This window comes from Notamacropus eugenii, chromosome 2 (assembly GCF_028372415.1).
Source record: "Notamacropus eugenii isolate mMacEug1 chromosome 2, mMacEug1.pri_v2, whole genome shotgun sequence".
NCBI classification, from domain to species: Eukaryota; Metazoa; Chordata; class Mammalia; order Diprotodontia; family Macropodidae; genus Notamacropus; species Notamacropus eugenii.
The window spans coordinates 5,352,655-5,373,825 of NC_092873.1; the positions used below are offsets into that span (position 1 = coordinate 5,352,655).

The 21,171-nt window shown below is 37.3% G+C and overlaps 1 protein-coding gene across 3 annotated transcripts in view; it reads right to left on the reverse strand.

Moving 5' to 3' along the window:
- Positions 1-1,354: 1,354 nt before the first annotated feature.
- Positions 1,355-21,171, reverse strand: part of LOC140524287 (butyrophilin subfamily 1 member A1-like) — a 31,539-nt gene continuing 11,722 nt past the window's right edge. Inside the window, exons 4-10 of one of the 3 annotated variants that reach the window (XM_072638706.1) lie at positions 19,670-19,951; positions 17,564-17,671; positions 12,944-12,964; positions 11,446-11,466; positions 8,750-8,941; positions 5,255-5,281; positions 1,355-3,118 (exon numbers count right to left, since the gene is read on the reverse strand). In XM_072638706.1, coding sequence (XP_072494807.1) covers positions 2,520-3,118; positions 5,255-5,281; positions 8,750-8,941; positions 11,446-11,466; positions 12,944-12,964; positions 17,564-17,671; positions 19,670-19,951 — 1,250 coding nt within the window. In that variant the 3' untranslated portion in view covers positions 1,355-2,519. The remainder of the gene's footprint in view (positions 3,119-5,254; positions 5,282-8,749; positions 8,942-11,445; positions 11,467-12,943; positions 12,965-17,563; positions 17,672-19,669; positions 19,952-21,171) is intronic. The other 2 variants (XM_072638708.1, XM_072638707.1) reach the window with 2 other exon arrangements.

Here is a 21,171-nt window from a genome sequence, read left to right on the forward strand (position 1 = left end):
GTAAACCATAAGGAACTTCCACTTTGAATCTGCTTGCTTGTCTTGTTTCAGTTCCACAGAAGCTGCCCTCACTGGGAACCCCTATTGCCCTATTCCCCTTACTCCTGATTTTCTGATTTTTTTTTTGTACTCTCTCCCCCACCTTTAGATTATAAATTCTTTGAGGGCAGGGACTTCTTTTTATTAATTGTACTCTCAGTACTTAGAATAGTGCCTCCCACATAAGAAGCACTTAATGAATGTTTATTGGATTGGATTAGATGAGATGGGATGGGATTGGATGGGACTAGATTGGACTGGAAAGATATAGGATTTGGGGACAGAGTGTGGATGATGACTGAGAAGGAGTGATCAGATGGGTAGGAGGGGAGATTGGAGAGAACAATGTCATGAAATGCCAGCAAAGATACAGGGTCCAGAATGAGGGGACCATTAATTTTATCAATGTCTGCTAAAGGGCAAGAGAGGATAGGAAGGATGAGGACAGAGAAAAGGTTGTCAGAATGGACAACTAAGAGATTATTCTCAGCCTTGGAGATGGTAAGTTTGGTGGCATGATTGGAATGCAGATCACAAAGGGTAAAGTAGAGGATAGGAGGAGAAGAAATGGACAAAATGAGCATGTAGTCTTTGTTCAGGAGGAAAGGTAGAATATGATAACATGAAGGGATGGCAGAGTTACATTAAAGTTGTTTAAGGTTGATGGAGACATGAATATGTCTCTGGTCAGTAAGAAAAGAGCCGGTAAATAGAAAAAGACTAAAGGGTAGATGCAAACTCTTCTGTTTATTATTTAAAACCTTCACATTCTGGTTGCAGCTCCTCTTTCCAGGCTTAATTTATAAAATCCCTATGAGTGGCAGTAGTAGCAACAGGTCAAAAGGGGAGCAGTAGGGAGAAGCAGAAGAGAGATGTGAAGCCCCACTACAAATCTAGCAAAGAGGACAGTCCAATTTGGACCAGACCCGGGAAAAAGAGAGTAGTGATGCAAAAAGACAGAGGAGTCTAAAAAATGTAGAAAGAAGAATGGCTCTTCTGCCAGGTATTCTGGCCAGATGTGATATGGATACATACATACATATATATGTACATATGTATGTACACACACATACATACATACATATCTGTGTCATGCAAACTTCTCCTCTTCCTACTGATTCTGGGCATTTCTCACATCCTTAGAGTGAACAGTGTCAATGGAGTGGAACCTAGATTGAAAATGATAAATTGTATGAGACAAAACAAAATGGAGGAAATGAGCACATGCCCCAGATTTATGGGTCGGGGGAAGAGGCATGTTGCTATATGATGTACTGCCAGGCTTTTGCAAATACATGTAATGAAGCTAGGAAAATTTTTGAACAGAGAGTTCTGCTTTTATTTTGACAATACCATCAGGCTATATTCTTAACAATGGAATTACTGGATCAAAAGCTAGGATTATTTTGATAAACTTTATTGTACACTGTCAGATAACTCTCCAGAAAGATATTACGTTTGCTGGTGTGATTGCACAGATTTATGATATAGATGGTGAAGATCTCACATGGTCTGGATACCAACCCACAAGTATAACTGTGTATATGTGAATGTAATGGTTACTTATAATTCTGGGTTGCAGGAATTCTAACTAGTTATGGTAACCAGCCAATATTTCCCATAAAAATAAACCACCCTTCTTCCTGGCAAATGTTCTGGGGTTCCTTGACCCATGGACTAATATCTAATGTATATCTTTATTTTTAAGGTTATTGTTAAAAATCTATAAGACAAACAGAACTATTATAGAAAAGGCACACTAGGAATTCTCATGGTGCAGAAGCAAATAAAATTGGATGAGGTTATGAGGATGTTGCTGCTGCTTTTCTTTTGTTTTTAAAGATGACCAGTGACATGTGATGTTTTGACTTGAGAGTGAACTGGATTTAAGTGACGCAGAGTTGCACAAAGTCATCAGCCTCCTTCTCTCTTCCGGAGTCACTGAAGTCTAGTGGCAAGACAAAAGTCAAGATGACCGATGACGGCCCAGAATGCAGCGCCTGACCTTGGCATCTTTGATGTCTAACCAAGCTCTTAGTGCTTCACAGAGCCTGCTTCAGCTGTCTTCGTGGTCACTGGAACAAATTGTTCTCGTCCACCCATTCCACCAGGGGTATACCATCTTTATATGCTTGGAATAGACATCTCCCTAATTCACCAACAGGTCTCAATTCTGTTGGTTGCCTTCAGCCTGGTTTAGCCCATCTGCCAAGAAGGTTTTACTGGGAATAGCTTCTTGGAACCATGAGAGTTAGGTAACAAGTGGACACTACAGGTGGATAAATATCCCTGAAAAGGACTTAACAAGCCCTCATACCAAATGGAGCAGAGAAGATGTACATAGGAATGGAGAAGGACATGTGGGAGAATTCTCAACATGTGCTTTTGGGACGCTCGTGAATATTTGATGTCCTCTAACAGAAATGAAAGGTACTGAGGGTTGTGGATAAGATGGCTTCTCCTCAAGAGCCCATATCTGCTTACTCAAAACAATTTCCAGGTTCTCCTGTGGTTTTAGGAAGTTTGGCAGGCTTGATACTTTCTTGCCTTTGGGATGGAATGGTGATAGGGACAATGTTTTCCCATAAAGAAAGGGGACCAGGGCAGATGCATGGTCGTAGGGCCTCATTAAAGGTGTCCTGGAAGGTGTAGATGTGGGTATCATCAGTCACATTGTAGAATGAGATCCAGCCACCTTCATAATCCAGGAAAATCCCCACAGTCTTGGGGGCCACAACCAATTGGAGACGGGTCCTACAGTCAGAGAGGGCCCAATACTCATTCCCTTTCTTCAGAGAGATAGTCCAGAACCCAGCTTCTGGTGTGATCTGGACCTCCCCTTTTCTGCAGACTGAGTCCTTACAGAGTCCCAAAGTCCATTTCATCTTATTTTCTACTTGCACCTCCCAGTAGAATTGCCCTGAAGTGAATTTCTCATTGCCCAGCACACAGAGGAGGGTTTCAAAGCGCTTAGCACACCTGGGCTTCTTTAGCTTCTGAGAACAGGCAAAGACACTTTTGCCATCCTTTCGAGGAAGGAGGTAAGGATGAGCTGTGTCCGCATCCAAAGTGATATCCACTGCAGAGAAACATAAATGTTCAATCCTGGGGTTAGAAACAAGAGCCTACAACCATGCTCCATCACTTCAACTGGCTCCCCAGTGATGTGCATTATTTAATGATACTTCACCTCTTGATGATTCCCTAAAATACATTTCCCAAAAGCTATTCAAACCACCTCCAAGCTTCAAGACATCAAACTCTCACCCAAACACACATGTACACATTCAGCCAATGCCTTTCTCCCAATTTTGCTGAGAAATACAAGGCCATATAGCCAAACTTCTTTCATCTTCCCTCTTTTTCTTCAGCTTGCTTTTTCACTTGCCCTGCCTCCATTCTCCCTAACTCAGAAGGGTAAGTCTGTTTTCTGTCTTCAAGTTTAGTATGCCATTACCATGAAAAAAATACCAGATAATGATAGTAGGCTTTAAGATTGGCAAAGTACTTTACAAATATTATGTCATTTTATCTACACAACAACCCTGAAAGGTTGGCAATATTATTGTCCCTTTTGCAGTTGAGGAAACTGAGGCAAGTCAATTAATTGATTTACCTCTGATCACACAGCTAGTATCTGAAACCAAATTTGAACTCAGTCTTGCTGAGGCCAGTGCGTCCCCTGGCAGGTGAATCTATTGTGGCCCTTTTGGAGTATAGTTACCCTTCCTTGAAGGCATGCCTCCATATGCTTTCTAGGCTAGGCCTCCTTTTACTATATTATTAAGGAACAATTAGAAAGGTAGGGAAAAAAACAATAGGGGAAGGGGATGTCAGATAACAGTATGGTACCAAAGAGTCCAAAGAAGAGTTTCAAGGAGAAGGGATCTGTAAAATATGGTCAAACAAAATAATAGAAGTCTTTGCAAACCTTCAAATTCTATATAAATATGACCAATTATGCACACAATCACAAAATCTCAGTTAAAAGGACTTAAAAGACCTTCAGTCTAATATGTGCCTGAAAGAGAATGTACTCTAAATAAGAATGTTCCTTAAGCTGTCAATCGGTCAATTAACAAACATGGATTTAATGCTTACTTGGTGCCAAATTATACTAAGAGCTGAATTCAGCCTTAAATCAAGCTATAAGAATTTATTAATCACCTGCTCTACTCCGGTCACTATGCTAAGTTCTAGGAAAAACAAAAAAAGAGAATGAAACAAAGACCTCAATTTAGGATTAGTGGGACATAGATTTTTAGTTAGAAAAGACCTAAGAAACCATCTTGCTCACCATTTCCCATTTTTTTACAGTTGAGGCAACTGAGGCCCAAAAGGGTTGAGTGACTTTCCCAAGGTTGCAAAGGTGGTAATGACAGAAGGAGAATTTTAACTCACATTCTCTGACTCCAAAGTCAACACTCTTTTCACTCTACCATATTGTCCTAACTTCAGGCCATCATTTTGCCTTAGAGCTATCTCTAATTATTGTTCCCCCTCCAAGCAAAGTAATTATAATCCCTATCACATGACTACTTTTTGAGTACTTGAATTACTTAAATATTCTCTTTTTTTTTTAAATAGCTAGGCTTTATATAGCACCTACTATTTCCCAAGCATTGGTCTCTCAGTGCTTTATAATTATCTCATTTGAGTCTTACAAAAACCTTGGAAGGTAGGTGATCCCCATTATGATCTCCATTCTACAGTTGAGGAAAATGAGGCAAACAAAGGCTAAGTGACTTTACTAGAGTCTGAGGCTTAGGATTTGAACTTAGATTTTCTTGACCTGATGCCCAGTACTCTAGACCCTTCACCACCAAGTTTTCCCAACACATCCATCCTAACACATCCACAGTTTCTTTTACTGATTCTCACTTGGCATCAACTTAAGACCCTTCAACACACTGATGTCTCTTCCCTAGACTCTCTCAACTTATAAATGTCCTTCCTATGTGGCTCCCAAAATTAAAATCAGTAATACTCCAGATGGAGGCTGACCAGAGCAAAGTACTGTGGGACTATCAACTCCCTAGACCTGGCTATTATTAAGCTTCTTTAAATGAAGACTTAGATGATATTAGATAGATAAGATTTCTTGACTGTCATCCAACACTATTGATTCAAATGGAGATTGCAGTCCAGTATAAACTCAGATCTAGACATTTTTATGCTCCCCACAGACTCTGCTCATAGCCTCTTCAGGGATTACCTCTGTGTTTCCGGGCAATTCGTAAGTCTGAAATAAAACCAAAAGAAGAAATAAGATTAAAATTCTAACACACACAGCTTGGCTGCAGCCACAGGGGCTGGTGACCACTCTCCATACTTTTCCTAGTCATTACTGATTGCCCAGACTCAGTCTGGACAATTTTGAGCCCTATTTAGAAGATTAGGACCCCAATTTTCATACTCTTTAGCTCATTATCAAATCCACACCCTGGCAATCTAGAGATTATGTTAATTACAATAGAAGTTATAATTCATAACTAGATTTCCCCCAAAAGGAGAAGTAATTAACAAATCTACTCAAAGCACAATAAATATTTTATAGGAAATTTACCCCTAACAAAAGCAATGAAACCATAAAGATCATACTGCATATCAACAGAATGATCAGGACAGAGTTAAGTCATTTTAACTACCACACAATTTTCTGGAAAGCTGATAGCTTAAGCCTCATTGATATAAAAAGCAATTTTTGCAAGTCTTTTAACTAATGCTTTTCCATTTTTCATCTCTGGCATTGTCTAATTAAACATCCAAATTTATTTTACTTTCTGGTGGTCTTTTTCACCAAAGATATTTCCCTTTCTTCAAACCCACTTCTTGACATTGCTGCCACTACAGTCATTCTGGTGTATATTTTTGGCACTTCTCACAGACCTCCCAATATTTCAATTTCACAAGGAAAAAGAACACCAGAAGGAAGTCAAAGGTAGCCAATCACCTCAGCTAAAGTTCACCTGGTTGAGTTCCCCTGCACTGGTTGCTATGTAGGTTGTCATAACACCAGCATAGGGAGAGACTTGAGGGGCCAAATAGGAAAGATGGGACTTTTTCCTTTCTCCGCCTCCTAGTAAAATGACATTTAATCATCCACTGAATTGCAGCCAAGAGGGAGCAAATAGGAAGTTGTGTTTTCTTTAAAAAGGTCACCTGCATCCTCAGATCTTCCTGTTTAGTAGCCAATTAGGGGATCCTCAGTTATCACTCATTCATGGATTAAAGTCAAGCCCTCAAATTTCCTCATGATTGACTAGGAGCAGGCAAAGAATATATGGACATGCTGCAAGGAATGCTCCTTACATAGATATTCTCTTGCCTCTGAGATACCCATGACCCCATATATGATTTAGATTTGAAGGAGATCTTGAAAAATCAAGATCAGCCTTATTTTATATATGAGGAATCCAAGGCTCAGAGCAGTGAGGTGACTTCTCTAAGGTCACACAGTATGTAGTAGACTGATGGTCAAAAAATGCTAGTTGGCTGAAAAACCGATATTCATCCCACCTTCTCCAGCAAATTGTCTGCTTATTGTCTCCATTCTCTCATATCTTCATTCTCTCCCTATATAACCATTGCTGCCCCATCCTTTTAAAACTCTCAAATGTTTCATCCACTCTTTCCTTTTTCCAAATTCAATTATTTTTTTCTTTATTTAAAAAAACGCTGATATATCGATACACAAAAACCCCACTTCCAAATCCTCATCTCTCAAGAAATAAATATTTTTTTGGTCTATTTTTACTATTTTGAATGAAAGTACTTGAACTGTAGTAGTATGATACTAACATCTGTAGTTGACTTTTCTTATCTTTAAATGGCTAGTGACTTTGTTTAACATGTAATCATTACATATGTGCTTCTTTCTTCTGTCCTCTTTATCCATTATTTCAGGCAATCAGTTTCTCTAAATTCTTTCCATATCTTCCTTTTTACATAACAGTGTTATTCTATTACATTGAACTACAACAGTTTCTCAGTCATTCTTCAGGTGTTAGAAACATATTTTGTTATCACAAATACTTCTGTAAAAGCCTTTGTAGGGTCATTTCTTGTTTTCAGTAGACTCATTAGCACAATCTCTGAGTCATGAGAGCATGGACAATTGAATAACTTTTCTTGAAAAATTCCAAATTGCTTTCCAGAAAAGGTGAAATATGTTACAACTCTTCCATTGTTTAATTACGATTCCGCTCTTCCTACAGACTCCCCGACAAAGAATTTTTCGGTCTTTGTTAACTACTTTAACATGACTTTAAACTGATGTTTAGTGGGTCTTCTAATTGGTAATTTTATTATTATTGATTTTAAACATTTTTCAGAAAATCATTGATAGCTGCTATTTCTTCTTTTGGAAATTTTTTGTTTATATCCTTAATTTGTCTATATGGGATAGTTTTATCAATCTGTATCAATTCCTCATAGATTTTGTATGTTAGACATTTTTCAGATATATCAATTGAAAAGTTTCTTTTGAAACCATATTTTTCCTCTGATTCTAGTCACATTGATTTTCTTTGTGTAAAAACTTTTAAAATGTATATAAGGGAGTTTGTCCCTTTTATATTTATTCTATTATCCAAAGTCTCCTTATGAATTTTTCCTTCTCAAAAACTTAAGTTATATAACTTTCCATTTTACTCTATTTTTAGTATATAAATATTATTTATATATTGTAAATATCTTGTATTATAAAGCATACTGTTTTGATCTAAGACATTTTTCTCCAGATACTTTTCCTGTTTTCTACAGGTTTGTGGTAAACAAAAAAACATAGTTTGTATTCTTATAAAAATTTTTAAGAAAATTTGAGAACCATTACTGTATGGTAATGTCATTTTTCTTGTCCTAGAAAAGCCCAGTCCTAAAGATTGAATAGCTTCCAACATTTTAGTGGTGTTTTACTTCTTACATCTTCTTTTATTCCTATAAAATTTTATAAAGATATGATTTTTTATTCTATAAAATATTTTGGTTGCATTTATATAATCTTTATGTATGTAAATTCCAAAAAATTTAGTACATTCTTGAAATTACATAGAATTTTTGTCCTATCTCTTCCTACTGACTTTTGTTAGTAATATATAGAAAGACAAGATTAGTTTAGATTAACATGTTGTCTAAAGCTTAATAGGGCTTAATAAATGCTCTTTGATTAATTGATTTTGTATCTGACACTTTTCTGAAGTTTCCAGTCATTTGAGATTCTTTTCTTGATTCTCTATTTCTCTAGAAGGAAATCAAGCAGAGATAAAGTAGACCAAAAAAAGGAGATCTGTATTAAAAATGAACATTACTATGACAATACAAACTAAAATATGACAAAAGAGAAGATAGCTGTGTATTCAAGAAATTATTTATATTCACCAGAAATCCAAGGATGGTTCAAATTTAGGGAAATTGAAAATATAACTCTATTACTAGCAAGCACAATAGAAATTAATTTTGTTATGAAATATTAAGACACCCAAAAATTCTTTGAGAGAAACATCCAAAAGCACAAAAATTGAAAGACCTCACAATTATACAGTATAAGTATATAAAACCAAACGTTAATATAATTTGTAACATGAATACTAGAAGCATTCCCAGTGAGATCAGAGATGATGCAAGGATGTCTAGTCTTTCTATCATTATTTCATTTGATGCTAGAAAGGCCATTTTTTGAAAACAGAGAAAATAACAATGGAATGTTAACCTGCTCTCTTCAATTCCACTTCCTTTTGGTCTCCTTGTTGGATCTCTTCATGATGGGAGAGAAGAGAGACAGATGCTATTTCTCCTTGCTCCTTTTGCATATCTCCTGTACTAGCCTGCTCCTGTGTGCGTAGGAGAGATGTGCCATTCCATTCTGCTCTTTCCAATAGTCTCCTGGCCTGGCTTGGATAGCCTGCAAGGGAAAAAAAAATAACATTCCATCTATTTCCTGCCTGGTCCCCTCTCCCAAGCTGATTAATGCTCTAAGAGGATTCTACTCTGAGAGCAAACTCTTAGAAATAGTGGTAATCTACCTGAATTAATTTATCAATGATTAATAAGCACCCATCCTGTCACCATCCTGTCACAACCCTCCTCTTCCTAGTGATTCTGAGCCAGAGCCTGTAATTATTCAAATCTCATTCTCCATCCCCCACTGTCCCATCACCCTTAAGCCAATTTCCACAACATTCCATTCTAAAGGTACTCAATCCTTCCACTGTGCTCTCTGGAATGCTTGTTCCATAGGTAACAAATGTGTTTTCATTTTAAAATTTTTCCTTTCCCACTCCTTCCATATTTTGCCTCCCACTGGAAACTGGCTCCCTCTTTATTACAGTCTTCTTGGTCTCTTTCAATTACTGGTTATATTTTCACTCATTTGTCCCACTCACTAGTTGAGGTGGAACAGTTAGGAAAGTACGTGTTCTGCGCTGCCATGTCCAAACTATCCTTCCTGACCTTTTGTCAGTTAACTTCTCCCTTTTAGATTCACTCAATCCAGATCTACCACCCAGTCAAATTCTGGTTGCTTTTGTTTATTGACTTCCAGGACACTCCTCTTCTTTTTGCAATTAATTCTGTGACTGGTTCATCCTTCTTCCTTTCTTTTCTGCCCTGATAATATAGGACTTCAACATACATATTGGTACTCTTTCAAATATTGAGGAAGTAGTCACCCTAACCTCCCAGTTCTTCAACGTTCTCATTTCACAGGACCTGCTTCCCTACCCCACCTCAGTTACTCAGAAATGGCTGCACCCTTTATTTTGGCATTACCACAGATGCACCACTTCTATGTTTGTCAACTCTGAAATTCCCTTATGTGATCATAAGCAATGGTTATTCCACCTCTCCCTTTGCCTCAAAACCCCAAACCTCACTACTCAACCTCATCATGACCTTCAATCCCTCTACTATTCAGTTTTTTCCCCAGACATTGTCTAAATTCTCCTCTTTTTTCCATCTTGACCCCTTGGTGATTTAGTTCAACTCCACCTGGTCCTATTCTCACTTATTGTGTGTGTGTCTGTGTGTGTGTGTGTGTGTGTCTGTGTATACTATCAAGGATCTTGCCCTATCTAACCTCAACACTGGATCAATCCCATCATCCATAACCTTTGCTCTTACTGATGTGCTGCTGAAAAACACTGGAGAAAAGTTATATAATTGTACTGACTAGATCCATTACAAATTTATGTTACATAACCTCAACTGGGCTCTCACTGCTGCAAGGCAATCTCTCTATACCTCCTTAATAAACTCATCATATGACTGATCACAGCAGCCATTCCAAACTTTTTCCATTGGCTGCCAAACTTCTCATATCTGAGAACTTTGCCTTGTAAATATTTAAGTCATTCACAAAGAGTTCCCTTTTCTCTCTTCTTCTCATATGACTTAGATACCTTTCCCAATTATCTCTTCATTCACTCCTGTCTCATATGAAGAGACAGATTTTCTCCTTGCCAAGGAAAATCCCTCTATAAACTACAAATGATTCCATTCCATCTTTCCTCCAACAGATTACTCCCTCTTCCTCCCCAGTCTCTCACTTATCTTCAATCTTTCCCTGCCTGTTGGCTGCTTCCCTGTTGTCTACAAACATGCTCATGTCTCCTCCAGCCTCAAAACATCCTCACTTGAACCACTCATCTCCACTAACTATAATCTTATATCTCTCATTGCTTTTGTGGAAGTTAATAAAAGCTTTTGATTGAACTTAAAATGTTTTCTTGGAGAAATCATTTAGCTCAATTTCACCTTCTGATATATGGATATTTGAGTTCCTTGTTACAAATTGTGTTCATTTTTGTCTTCTGTATTTTTCTCAGTTGTCATCTAGTTCATTGAAAGTTTCCATTTTGTTGGGATATAATTAAGTACTCTAGTTTCTAATGATTTTCTTTATACCTTCTCCATTGATTTAGAAATTCTCTCTCTTTATTATTGATATTGGCAATTAGTTTTCATCTTTTTAAAAGAAAATTATCGAATTTTTCATGGATCACAATAATCACCTCCAAAGAAACCAGATATTCATTTTATTAACATCTTAATGGTCATTTGGTTTTCAGTATTTTTTCTTTTATGCTTTGTTTTGGGTTTATAAATTTGATGACTTTTTAACTACTTGCTCTGTCTTTCTTTTGATAATAGGTATATTAAGATTCATAAACTTTCTTCTAAGACATACCTAAACTGCATCCCTTAAATATCAGTATGTTGATTCATTGTTATTATTTCAAAATTATTTGTTGTTTGTATCATCTATTCTTTGATCCCCTCACTTAGGATACCAATGTTTTGTCTCTAGGTTTCTTTTCTCTAAAATCTACAGCATAGTGAAATGAGCATCATCTAGTGGTATGTCATAGTCTTTATATATTGGATTATGAACAAGAAAGTATAACTCACCAAGCTCGTCTTTAAAAGTGCCTATAAAAAGAAAAGTGAGAAAAATTGCCAACTCATTCATATATATTATCCATTTTTTTTTACATTATGACCACCTCATTACTTGCTTTTCTGTTTTCTCAAGTATCCAGATTAGCTAATATAGATGAATAAACAAGGGACTCAGAGTTAGAAGACCTCAATTAATATTACGGTTGATTTTCCTACAAATTTTCCTCATGATCTTTGGTTTATCACTTCCTTTGTCTGGACCTCAATTTCTCCATTTGTGACACGAGAGGTATTGGATGAGATTGTCTCATACTCCTCATACTTCTAACAATGTATGAATCTATCTCAACTCTGATTCTTAACAACTTTGTGACCTTGGAAAAGTAATTTAATCTCTCTATATCTCTGTTTTCTCATCTATGAAGTGAGTGGGTTGGTCTAAATGTCTCTAAGGTCCCTAATAACTTTCAATTTATAATTCTTTGATAAAGTAACTTCTACTGGATGCTTTATTTCTAAGTTACTTCTCAATCATCAATTTTTTCTCTAAATTTGAATATCCTTTAAACTGTTGCCACACTGCTTTGGCATGGGTAAAATGAGGGAGTTGGACTAGGTCCCTAATCTCTCTAAGATCTAAATCTATAACCCATTGATGCTCCTTCTTCTATGTTGCCTTGGAATTATTTGTTCTCCAAATATCTAATAAAATTTCATTTCAAATAAATCCAGACTAGAAGTATTTTCTTCAGGAATTCCTTGACTTGATTTCCCTTTCAGATATTTGGCTATTTAATGTCTCTATTTTCTATTTTACTGATTTTTGCATTTTGTATTGTTCATCTACTTCAGGTACATTTTCAGTTTTAGCCATTTGTTGTATTTAACTAAAAGATTAAATGTATTAGCTAAATGATTTTGTTCCACTTTATCCATTGATTTGAAGACATTCTTAAAATGTCTACTTCTGGTCTTTCCTTCCCTGTTTCTTCTTTTTTTGGTTGTCTATGGCTTTTAAGCTTATGTTGGGGGGTTTTCTTCTGATATGTATCTTCAGAGGTATGACACTTTCAACTACATCCCAACAGTGCTGATATGCTGACTCACTGTTATCTTTTTCTGCTTTCTAGAATAAAATACAAAGCTCTTGTTTTGGATATTTAAAACTCTTCATAACCAATCCCCTCCATCTTATTATATGTTATTCTCCTCCACTCTCTCTATGATACATGTATAATGATTTACCCGCTATTTCTTGAGCATGACTCTCCATCTTTATATCTCCAGCACTTAGCACAGTACCTAGCATATGGTAAGCTCTTAATAAATGTTTATTGACTCACTGTCTGACTAACCAACTCAATTTTTAAGATGGAAATATGTTGATTCCTTCAGGAGATTTTTTTTTTCTGAATTCAACAATATAAAGAGATGAGAATCTTTCCATAGCCTGTAGCCTCCCCAAATATACATATTTGTATAATGATGGTAAAAATATATAACTTACCAAGTCTGTCATTAAAAGTATCTGTGGGGGAGGGTGGAGAGAGAGCAAGAGAAAGAAGTTAGTCAGCCTTTGAGTTTGCACTAGATTCTAGATCTGATTCTCTTACAAGGATCTTGAATAGTTCCTCTGTGCTTCTGGCAATGATTTTATCTAAATTCTGCCCTTCTGTGACCTTGGGAAAGTCACCTTTCTTGGTTTCAGTTTCTTCATATATGCAATTTTTTAATTGGACCAGATGATGTCATAGATCTTTTATCACTAAATTTAATTATATGACTTCTACTTTCCCTGTTTTTGAGGTGTTTTTCAGTCACACGTTCTTCTTATTTTTTTTTACATTTTCCTTAATTTATTGATAAATTTTGCTTTGACAAAGTAAACACTTCTTTAAAAACTCCCTATTCTACTTCTCAGTTACAACAGAAAAAGGTTTGTTTATCTTTAAACAAAAGAAATTCTGTGCTTTTAAATTTGAGAGGTGATAGTACCAGACTAATACTGTCACTGAATTTGATCAGTATTTTGCTGCCTCTTCTGGTTGCAAGGAGAGATAGGGCACCTCTACTTTCCCTTCTTTGACACGTAATGCTGTCAGAATTATTCTGCCTTTCAGTGTAAAGAAGACATCTCTTATTACCCCTATATAGTCTTTTTTCCTCCTCTCTCCACTCAGTTCTTCTTTGTGTGTGGGAAGGCTCACGTTAGTTGATATTTTTAAAGTTTAGAATTCCTAAAAATGAAAATGACTAAGTTTGGCCCAAGAAAATAAATACAAAAAGATCCCTCCCCAAACCTTCTTTACAGAGGAGGGTGACCATGGATGTGCAACACTGTGTATTAAATTAAACATTGATATGTTCATTACATTTCATTGAATCTTTTTCTCCTTTTAAAGAATTCTTTATTATGAAATATTTAGATAATATATGAAAATTTATATTAGGAGAAGAAAAAAAGGCACAATTTAAAAAAAAAAACTAGAAAATCACCAAGCAAATAACACCAAAGTGACCTCAGAAGTAAACATTTTAGAAAAAAATCAATGGAGAGATAAAGTTGAAAAGATAATGATTGAGCTAATAAATACAATTCTTGACCTGGAGCCAGACAGATTTGAATTAAAATATGGCTTCAGACATTTCTTAGCTATGTGACCTTGGAAACATCACTTCATTTCTATCTGCCTCAGTTTTCTCATCTGTAAAATGGAGGCAAATGTAACACCTCACAGGATTGTTGTGAGAATAAAGTGAGATGATATTTGTAAAGTACTTTGAAAACCTTAAGATTCTAGCTATTATAAGGGGTAGTTATTACATGGACAATTATATGAACAAGATAAGGCTACCTGGGAAGGGGTGGAGGAAGAGAAATAGTGGGGAAAATAAATGATATAAAAGCAAAAGATATCATGAAGTGATTTAAAGAGTATCTCAGGAAAAGTGAAAGAATGAGACAACTTCCCAACTTCCCTCCCTAGCCCCTAACAAATAAAGATTCAGTTTGTAGATCATTAACTGAAAGGAAAGATCCTCCTCTTAACTCTGGCAAGACATTAATATTAATTATTATTAATTGTATTAAATAATATTAAAATATTATTAATTATAATTTATTATTAATTAATTAACATTAATGTCAGTAGTTTCTGGCCAGAGTACTTTTGATTTTCAGTCTTACCCATATTAATTCTGTCGTGTATTGTATATATTGCTTTCTTCAATGGGCATCACTTTATGAAAATCTTTTTTTTCCTTAATATTTTATTCAAAGGAACCTCAAACCCTGTGAGGCCACTTGTCCCAAAGTAGAATGAGCTGCCTTCAGCAACCTTTAGTTTACATTTATGGGAGACCTTCTAACAATGACTAGATGAGCATTTTTCAAGTCTCTTACAGAAGGCATACTTCTCAGGTACTAATTGAACTAAATGATATCAGATGTTTCTTTCAGTTTGTACACATTGAGATTCTGTGAGTCAGAAAATCTGGAGGCATCTGTCTACATCAGAAGCCAATGAACTCCCCAATGCTGGATTCCACAAGGAGAAATTAAATAGCCATTGGTCAAGGATATTGTAAATATTTTCATTTGGTGTATGGGAGAAATCAGATAGCCTATGAAAACCTCTTAAGTCTAAAGACATAGTCTAACACTCTGGACTCTGACCCAACCTAGCTCACCCTGATCTATATTTCCCTATGATTATAATCTATACCACTCAATTTAGCATGTAACTATGGATGGGTGTGTATATATTATTACCTGATTAGTCTATAGTATGATATCCAGCATCCTGAGGTTTAGATATATGGAAGACAAGTCGACTGAATGTACTAGCCCTCCAAGGGAGTCATTGAAGGCCTTGGTGAGTTGCACTGTTAGGAGGTGAGGAGTGCTGAGGACCTTGTGAATCTTTGCTCTTCCCTCCACATTCCGTACTATCTCTTCAACTTTTCCCACCATTAAATGTATCACTGCACCCATTTTGGACATCTTTGACATCTCCACCAAATCTCCAGTAAACTCATTATTGGAAAATCTCATTATCTTGCAAAATCTAATCAACCAGGGACTAGTTGGTGCTCATACCTCATCAGTACCCTCTTCCCCCCTCTGATTGCAGGAAGGAGCCATGAACTCTTCAAATGCCATTTAAAGAAGTAGGGTAGTATAGACATTCCCATTTTCCACCTGGCTGCATTCATTTTGGACTTCTGTTTTCTCTCTGGATGCACTCATCTTGGATTTTTTTGGTTTTGGTCATTCCTCCCTGTTGAGTACCTTCTCCTTCCCCTACATATTCATCATCTGTCTTTATGTATTCTCTTCCCCCATCAGATTGTAAGTTTCTTGAAGACAGAGATTGTCTTTTTCATATTTATATCACCAGAGATTAACACAATGCTTGGCACATAGAGGGCACTTAAATATTCGTTGAATCTATCACTCTACTAAGTGTATAAATGTATTGTGTGAGTATGAAAGTATGTGTACATGTTTGTGTGTGTGTGTATCTATCTGCCCCCAGAGAATGTTAATTTCTTGAGGGTAGATATTTTACATCTCCAGACCTAATGCAGTGCCTAACATCTAGTGGATACTTAAAAAGTGTTTGTTGACTAATCAGTTTACTAGATTTATCTCCCCAACTAATCTTTCCTATATAATCTAAAGCAGTGCCTTCAGCTGAGAGGGTTAGATGAGGGTGGAGCAACTTCTAGGGATGAGGGACAACCCATTCAAAGGCATGGGCATAAAAATGGGTCATGGAATAACGTGTATGGAGTTGGATTGAAATGATTGTATTATGTTCTGAAACAGTTTGTGGAAGTTAGATGCAAGTTCAGCCAAATTGTATGAAGCACCAGAGCAGAGGCAAGAAGAAAAACAATCTTCAGACTCAGGAGTGACTGAACTTCCAATTACACCTCAGATACTTATGAGCTGTGTGACCATGGACAGGTCAGCTAGAAAACAATCATAATGTCTCAAGTTCCTATCTCACAGGCCTGTTGTGAGGCTCAAAAGAGAAAATACTTGTAAAGAGTTTGCAAAACTTCAAGCCTACATCAGTGTGAATTAATTAGTTAGCTTCCAGGCTGGACCAAGTTCTAGTCTGTTAAAGGACTTGTAAATGGCTCTTAACATCAGGTACTCCTGTTATTTCACTACCTTCCCCTAACACTTTCCAGGATCCAGAAAATCTCCAGAATTATTCAAGGTGATCTTGCATTCAGGCTCTTAGTATTGAGAGAAATAAAATGAAATATAATTTAATAGGGACCATATATCAACTTATTTTAAAAATCAATGGATTAGTAAAGTTGAGAGATGTATATTTTCATGTAGTCTAATAAAACTTTCTGCTCCAAATTATAATTAAGTGAAACAGCGTGTGTCTATGCTCCTTCATTGACATTTAGAATTTGTTATTGGGACCATAAATGCTTAATAATAGTGATGGTGATATTTAATGATAATAATAGTATTTATATGGTGTTTTTAAGGTTTGCAAAGCACTTTAAGTACATTATCTCATTTGAACCTCACAATGTCCCTGTGAAGCAGCTGCTGTTGTTATCCACGGTCTATTTTGTGACCCAAAATATGAGGAAGAATTAATTGATTAGCCTCTGTGTTACCAAACAGGTTTCAACCTACCTTTCCAAGCTTACTGCATACCAATACCCTTCCCAAAGTCAAACTGGCCTTTTCATTCCCTGTACATAATGCCTTATCTCTCATTTCTGTGTCTTTACATACAGTGTCCCTCATGTTTAGAATGCTCTCTCTCTTCCCCTCTGTCTCTGAGAATCTCAGGCTTCCTCCAAAACTCATCTCCAACACTGTCTTTCATTTTAAGCTTAGCAGCCCAAGGCCGGATTCACATCTAATGATGTCTAGTTTGAATCTGAAAATTCCAGTAGGATACAATTAATACACCCCACCTACAGTTATCTATTTGGAATCAAATTGGCTTTTCAGCGGGTTTATCATAGTCTGAACTGATCCCCCAAGGGTCAAACTAAAATTGATCCCCCTAGTGTCCAACTAAAAATAAACTGCTAGGTCCCATTGTATTGTAAAATAATCCCACCCACACATTTTCCCCTTTACCTCTGATTTTTGTTAGAATGTCCTTGTAATTGGTGAAGAAGAGGAAAACTGCAACCACAAACACCCAAAAAAATGGTATGATTATCCCAGAAGAGGTCTCTGGAGCATCTGAAAAAATCAGATCTCAGAGTTATAGGCAGCTGATGCCTTACTGATTAGAGCTAAATTCTAATTTAACAGATGAGGAAACAGAGGCCCAAGCAGTTCTGGTGCTTTGCCCAAGAGCCACACATGGTGGACCTAGAACCCAGAAATCCTAATTTCACAGTACCCTGATTCTCTAGTTGGAGCACTGGTCTATGCAAACAGATGCCCTACTCTCCACTGCATTGCTGTTAGCACAGCAAGGAAGCCAGCCTACAGGGCCAGAAAAGGAGCTGCTGTGATTTTGCTTTGACCAAATGGAAGCTATCTCCAACAACTCTAGTGAGGAGAGAGAGAGGTTGTAGTTACTGCCTGTTGACCTGAAGCTGGCTCTTTTCTTCCTAAAGATTAGCAGTTCAAGAAATAAGGAGATGATTATTGAATTGGGTTGGGATAAGGTTGAAAGAAGAACAGTTAGTAGGGAGTCAGGATGGCAGGACAGACCTTGGTTCCTTGAATGTGTTAGTCCTGCTCTATGTTGTATGCTCAATGGTATAAGGACCCTTGTATTCCATCTACCCTCCTCCATGGGCTATTACCGAATAGGCATGCCCTGTAAGAGGCATGGCAGAATCAGCATTGCTGAGAGTAGAATTTTACAGATAGATTGTAGAGCCAGAAATGACCTTAGAGTATCTGGTTCCATTATTCTATGGATTAGGAAGTTGGAGCCCAGAGAGGTTAAGTGACTAGCCTAGAGTCACACAGCTAGTGTCTGAGGCAGGATTTGAACTTATGGATGCCAAATTCAATGCACCGCTCTGTGTTCTAACTCTCTCTTGCCCCCATGTTGGTAGATGCTCCCAAAGCACATGTACTGTTGTGTAGCCCACAATTCAGAAGTTCGGGGCCAAGGATGACAAATTGCTCCTGTCTATATCATTAGACAGATAGGTAAATAGCAAGCATTCAGGTGGCACAGTGGATAGAGTTCCAGGCCTGGCATCAGGAAGATTCATCTTCCTGAGTTCAAATCTGACCTCAGATACTTATTAGCTATGTGGCCCTGGGCAACCCTGTTTGCCTCAGTTTCCTCATATGTTAAATGAACTATAGAAGTATATGGCAAACTACTCCAGTATCACTCCCAAGAAAACCCCCAAAGGAATCACAGAGTCAGACATGACTGGAAAACAACTGAACCACAACAATATGTGCCAGTCCCTGTGCTAAGTGCTGGAGAGAGAGAAATATAAGCAAAAAGGAAGACAGTCCCTATCTTCAAGACAATATCCATTACCCTCTAGTGGAGAAAGAAAACATATAAAGGGAAGCTTGAAAGGGGATGGGGTGAGGGGAAATACAGCATGACAAACATATCACAAGAGAAGGTCCTAGGTGATAAGAAAAGTTCCACGGTGAAAGGGCAGCTGAGTCATGATTCAAAAATCCTTAGAAATCAAAGCATGACTGGGGAATGGAGCATGGTCAGCCTGAACCTGCCCCCAAAACAGAGGCCCCAGAAGGAATTCACCATTGGGAGAAGAGGGACTTTGACCACTAAAGAGAAGGTGTGATCAGCTTGGGAGCAAATGAAGCTACATCAATGTGTGCCTTTGTTCAGTCTGCTTCTATGGGTTCACTGGAAATGATGAGGCCAATGGACAAACAGCAAACACAATCCCATTACAGCAATAGGGAATCTAAAGATCTCCAGTCCCAGTGTAAAGCCCCAGAGTCTCAGTACCCTTGAATGATAGGAAGGGGCACCTTGATCTATTGGAAAGAGAATTGGATTTGTATTCTGAAGATACTCTTGAATCCAGACTCGGTCGCTTTAAGACTAGAGAATTTCTGGAGTCTCTTCCATTGTTAAGATCCTACATGTTCTGATAGTGAAATGTGGAACATTATGACACATAACTGTGTGAGACATTTGGAGGTGTCTAGCTCTCCCTTTCTTCTTAGGACCTACAGTTTACTCTTTCTGGGCTAGTTCTGGTATTTAGGGAGTGAACTGACCTGCCCAAAAAACCTGTGCTTCCTTCCCTTGCTTGAGGAGGGGGTTCCAAATGAAGCAAGAGATGTTTTCTTTTAAAGTGGCTTGCAACATGATTGACATTTCTACAGAGAACAGCCCATTGTCCTGCTGCTTAATGATTTTTGAGGCTGGTAACAAGGGCATCCCATAAATGTTCTTCCATTGTGCCTGAGGCTTTGGATACCAGCCGGCAGATGTGCATGTCAGCCAAAGTCTCTTGCTTCCCTCAAAGTTGGTTTGTATGTGAGGGGCTGAACCTGTTCCTAGGAGAGAGAAACAAAACAAATTAGAGGTTATTTCCATGCACAGAGAATGATTCTTAATTTCTATGTTCATTTTGCATCTGTTAAAAATCGGAAAATATAGTGTGATAAAAGTGCATATATCTATACCTTGGGTGAAGTCATATATGGCATATTTATCCAATGGAGAAGGTAGCATTTTTTAATTTAAATAGGAATTGAATAAGTGCCTGCTATATGTCAAGCATGGTACTAGGTGCTGAGAACACAAAGCCCAAATCCTGTAAGTCCCTGTCCTCAAGAAACATACAATGGAAGAGAGGTGGGATAAGAAGACAACAGGTACACAGATAAATAAAATATAGACAAAGAAATTTTAGGGAGACGGAGAGGGCATGAGAAACAAATGACAAATATAGCTAATATTTTGAAATAGTATTGATTTGTAAAGAGATCACAGCAGGCAAAAATGGTGACGTAAAATGAAACAAATGAATTATAAAGCCCTTTACTAGAATTCCAAAAATCACCTGCACAAATACAAAAGTGGCCACTGTGTGTAAGAAAGGCCAGGGAATTGGGTGAACTGGGCACCTAATATGAGTCAACAGTCAGATGCTGAGTCAATCAATGTACAAATATTAATTAAGCACTTATGATACTATGATAGCTACCCTGCTAGGTTCTGGTGAAACAAATATACTGAGTGAAATGAGACAATTCTTACTCCTAAGGACCTTACATGTTATTAGTAGAGACAACATGCACATACACAATAAATAAATGAATGAGTGAATAAGTAAATGGGTGGATAAATAAATAAACAAATGAATGAATGAATGAACTAATTAATTAATTGAAAATAAATAGCAGGAAGCTAAACATTATGCAATCTGGAAGGGAGGGCAGGCATCATTCGCAAGATGATACTTGAAAGAAGGGGCTCTCTGAGAGACAAGTGAAAAGAGAACACATTCTAAGAATGAGAGATGGTCATCTCTCACGTGCAGAGGCACAATCAGACTCTCTGAAATTGTTCATTCTGGTTGGTAAATTTCAGGAAAAGTTTCAACAAATGGGGGTATATGAAAGGACTGTCCAGGGTGATAAGAGGAAAATGGTTTTAAGAAACTGAAGAAAAGACATAGGGGGATCAAAATCATTGCTTTCAAACGCTGGAAGGGCTGAGCCATTAAAGAGTATTTTGGCTTGTGCTTGGCCCCAGCAGCATGAGCAATAGG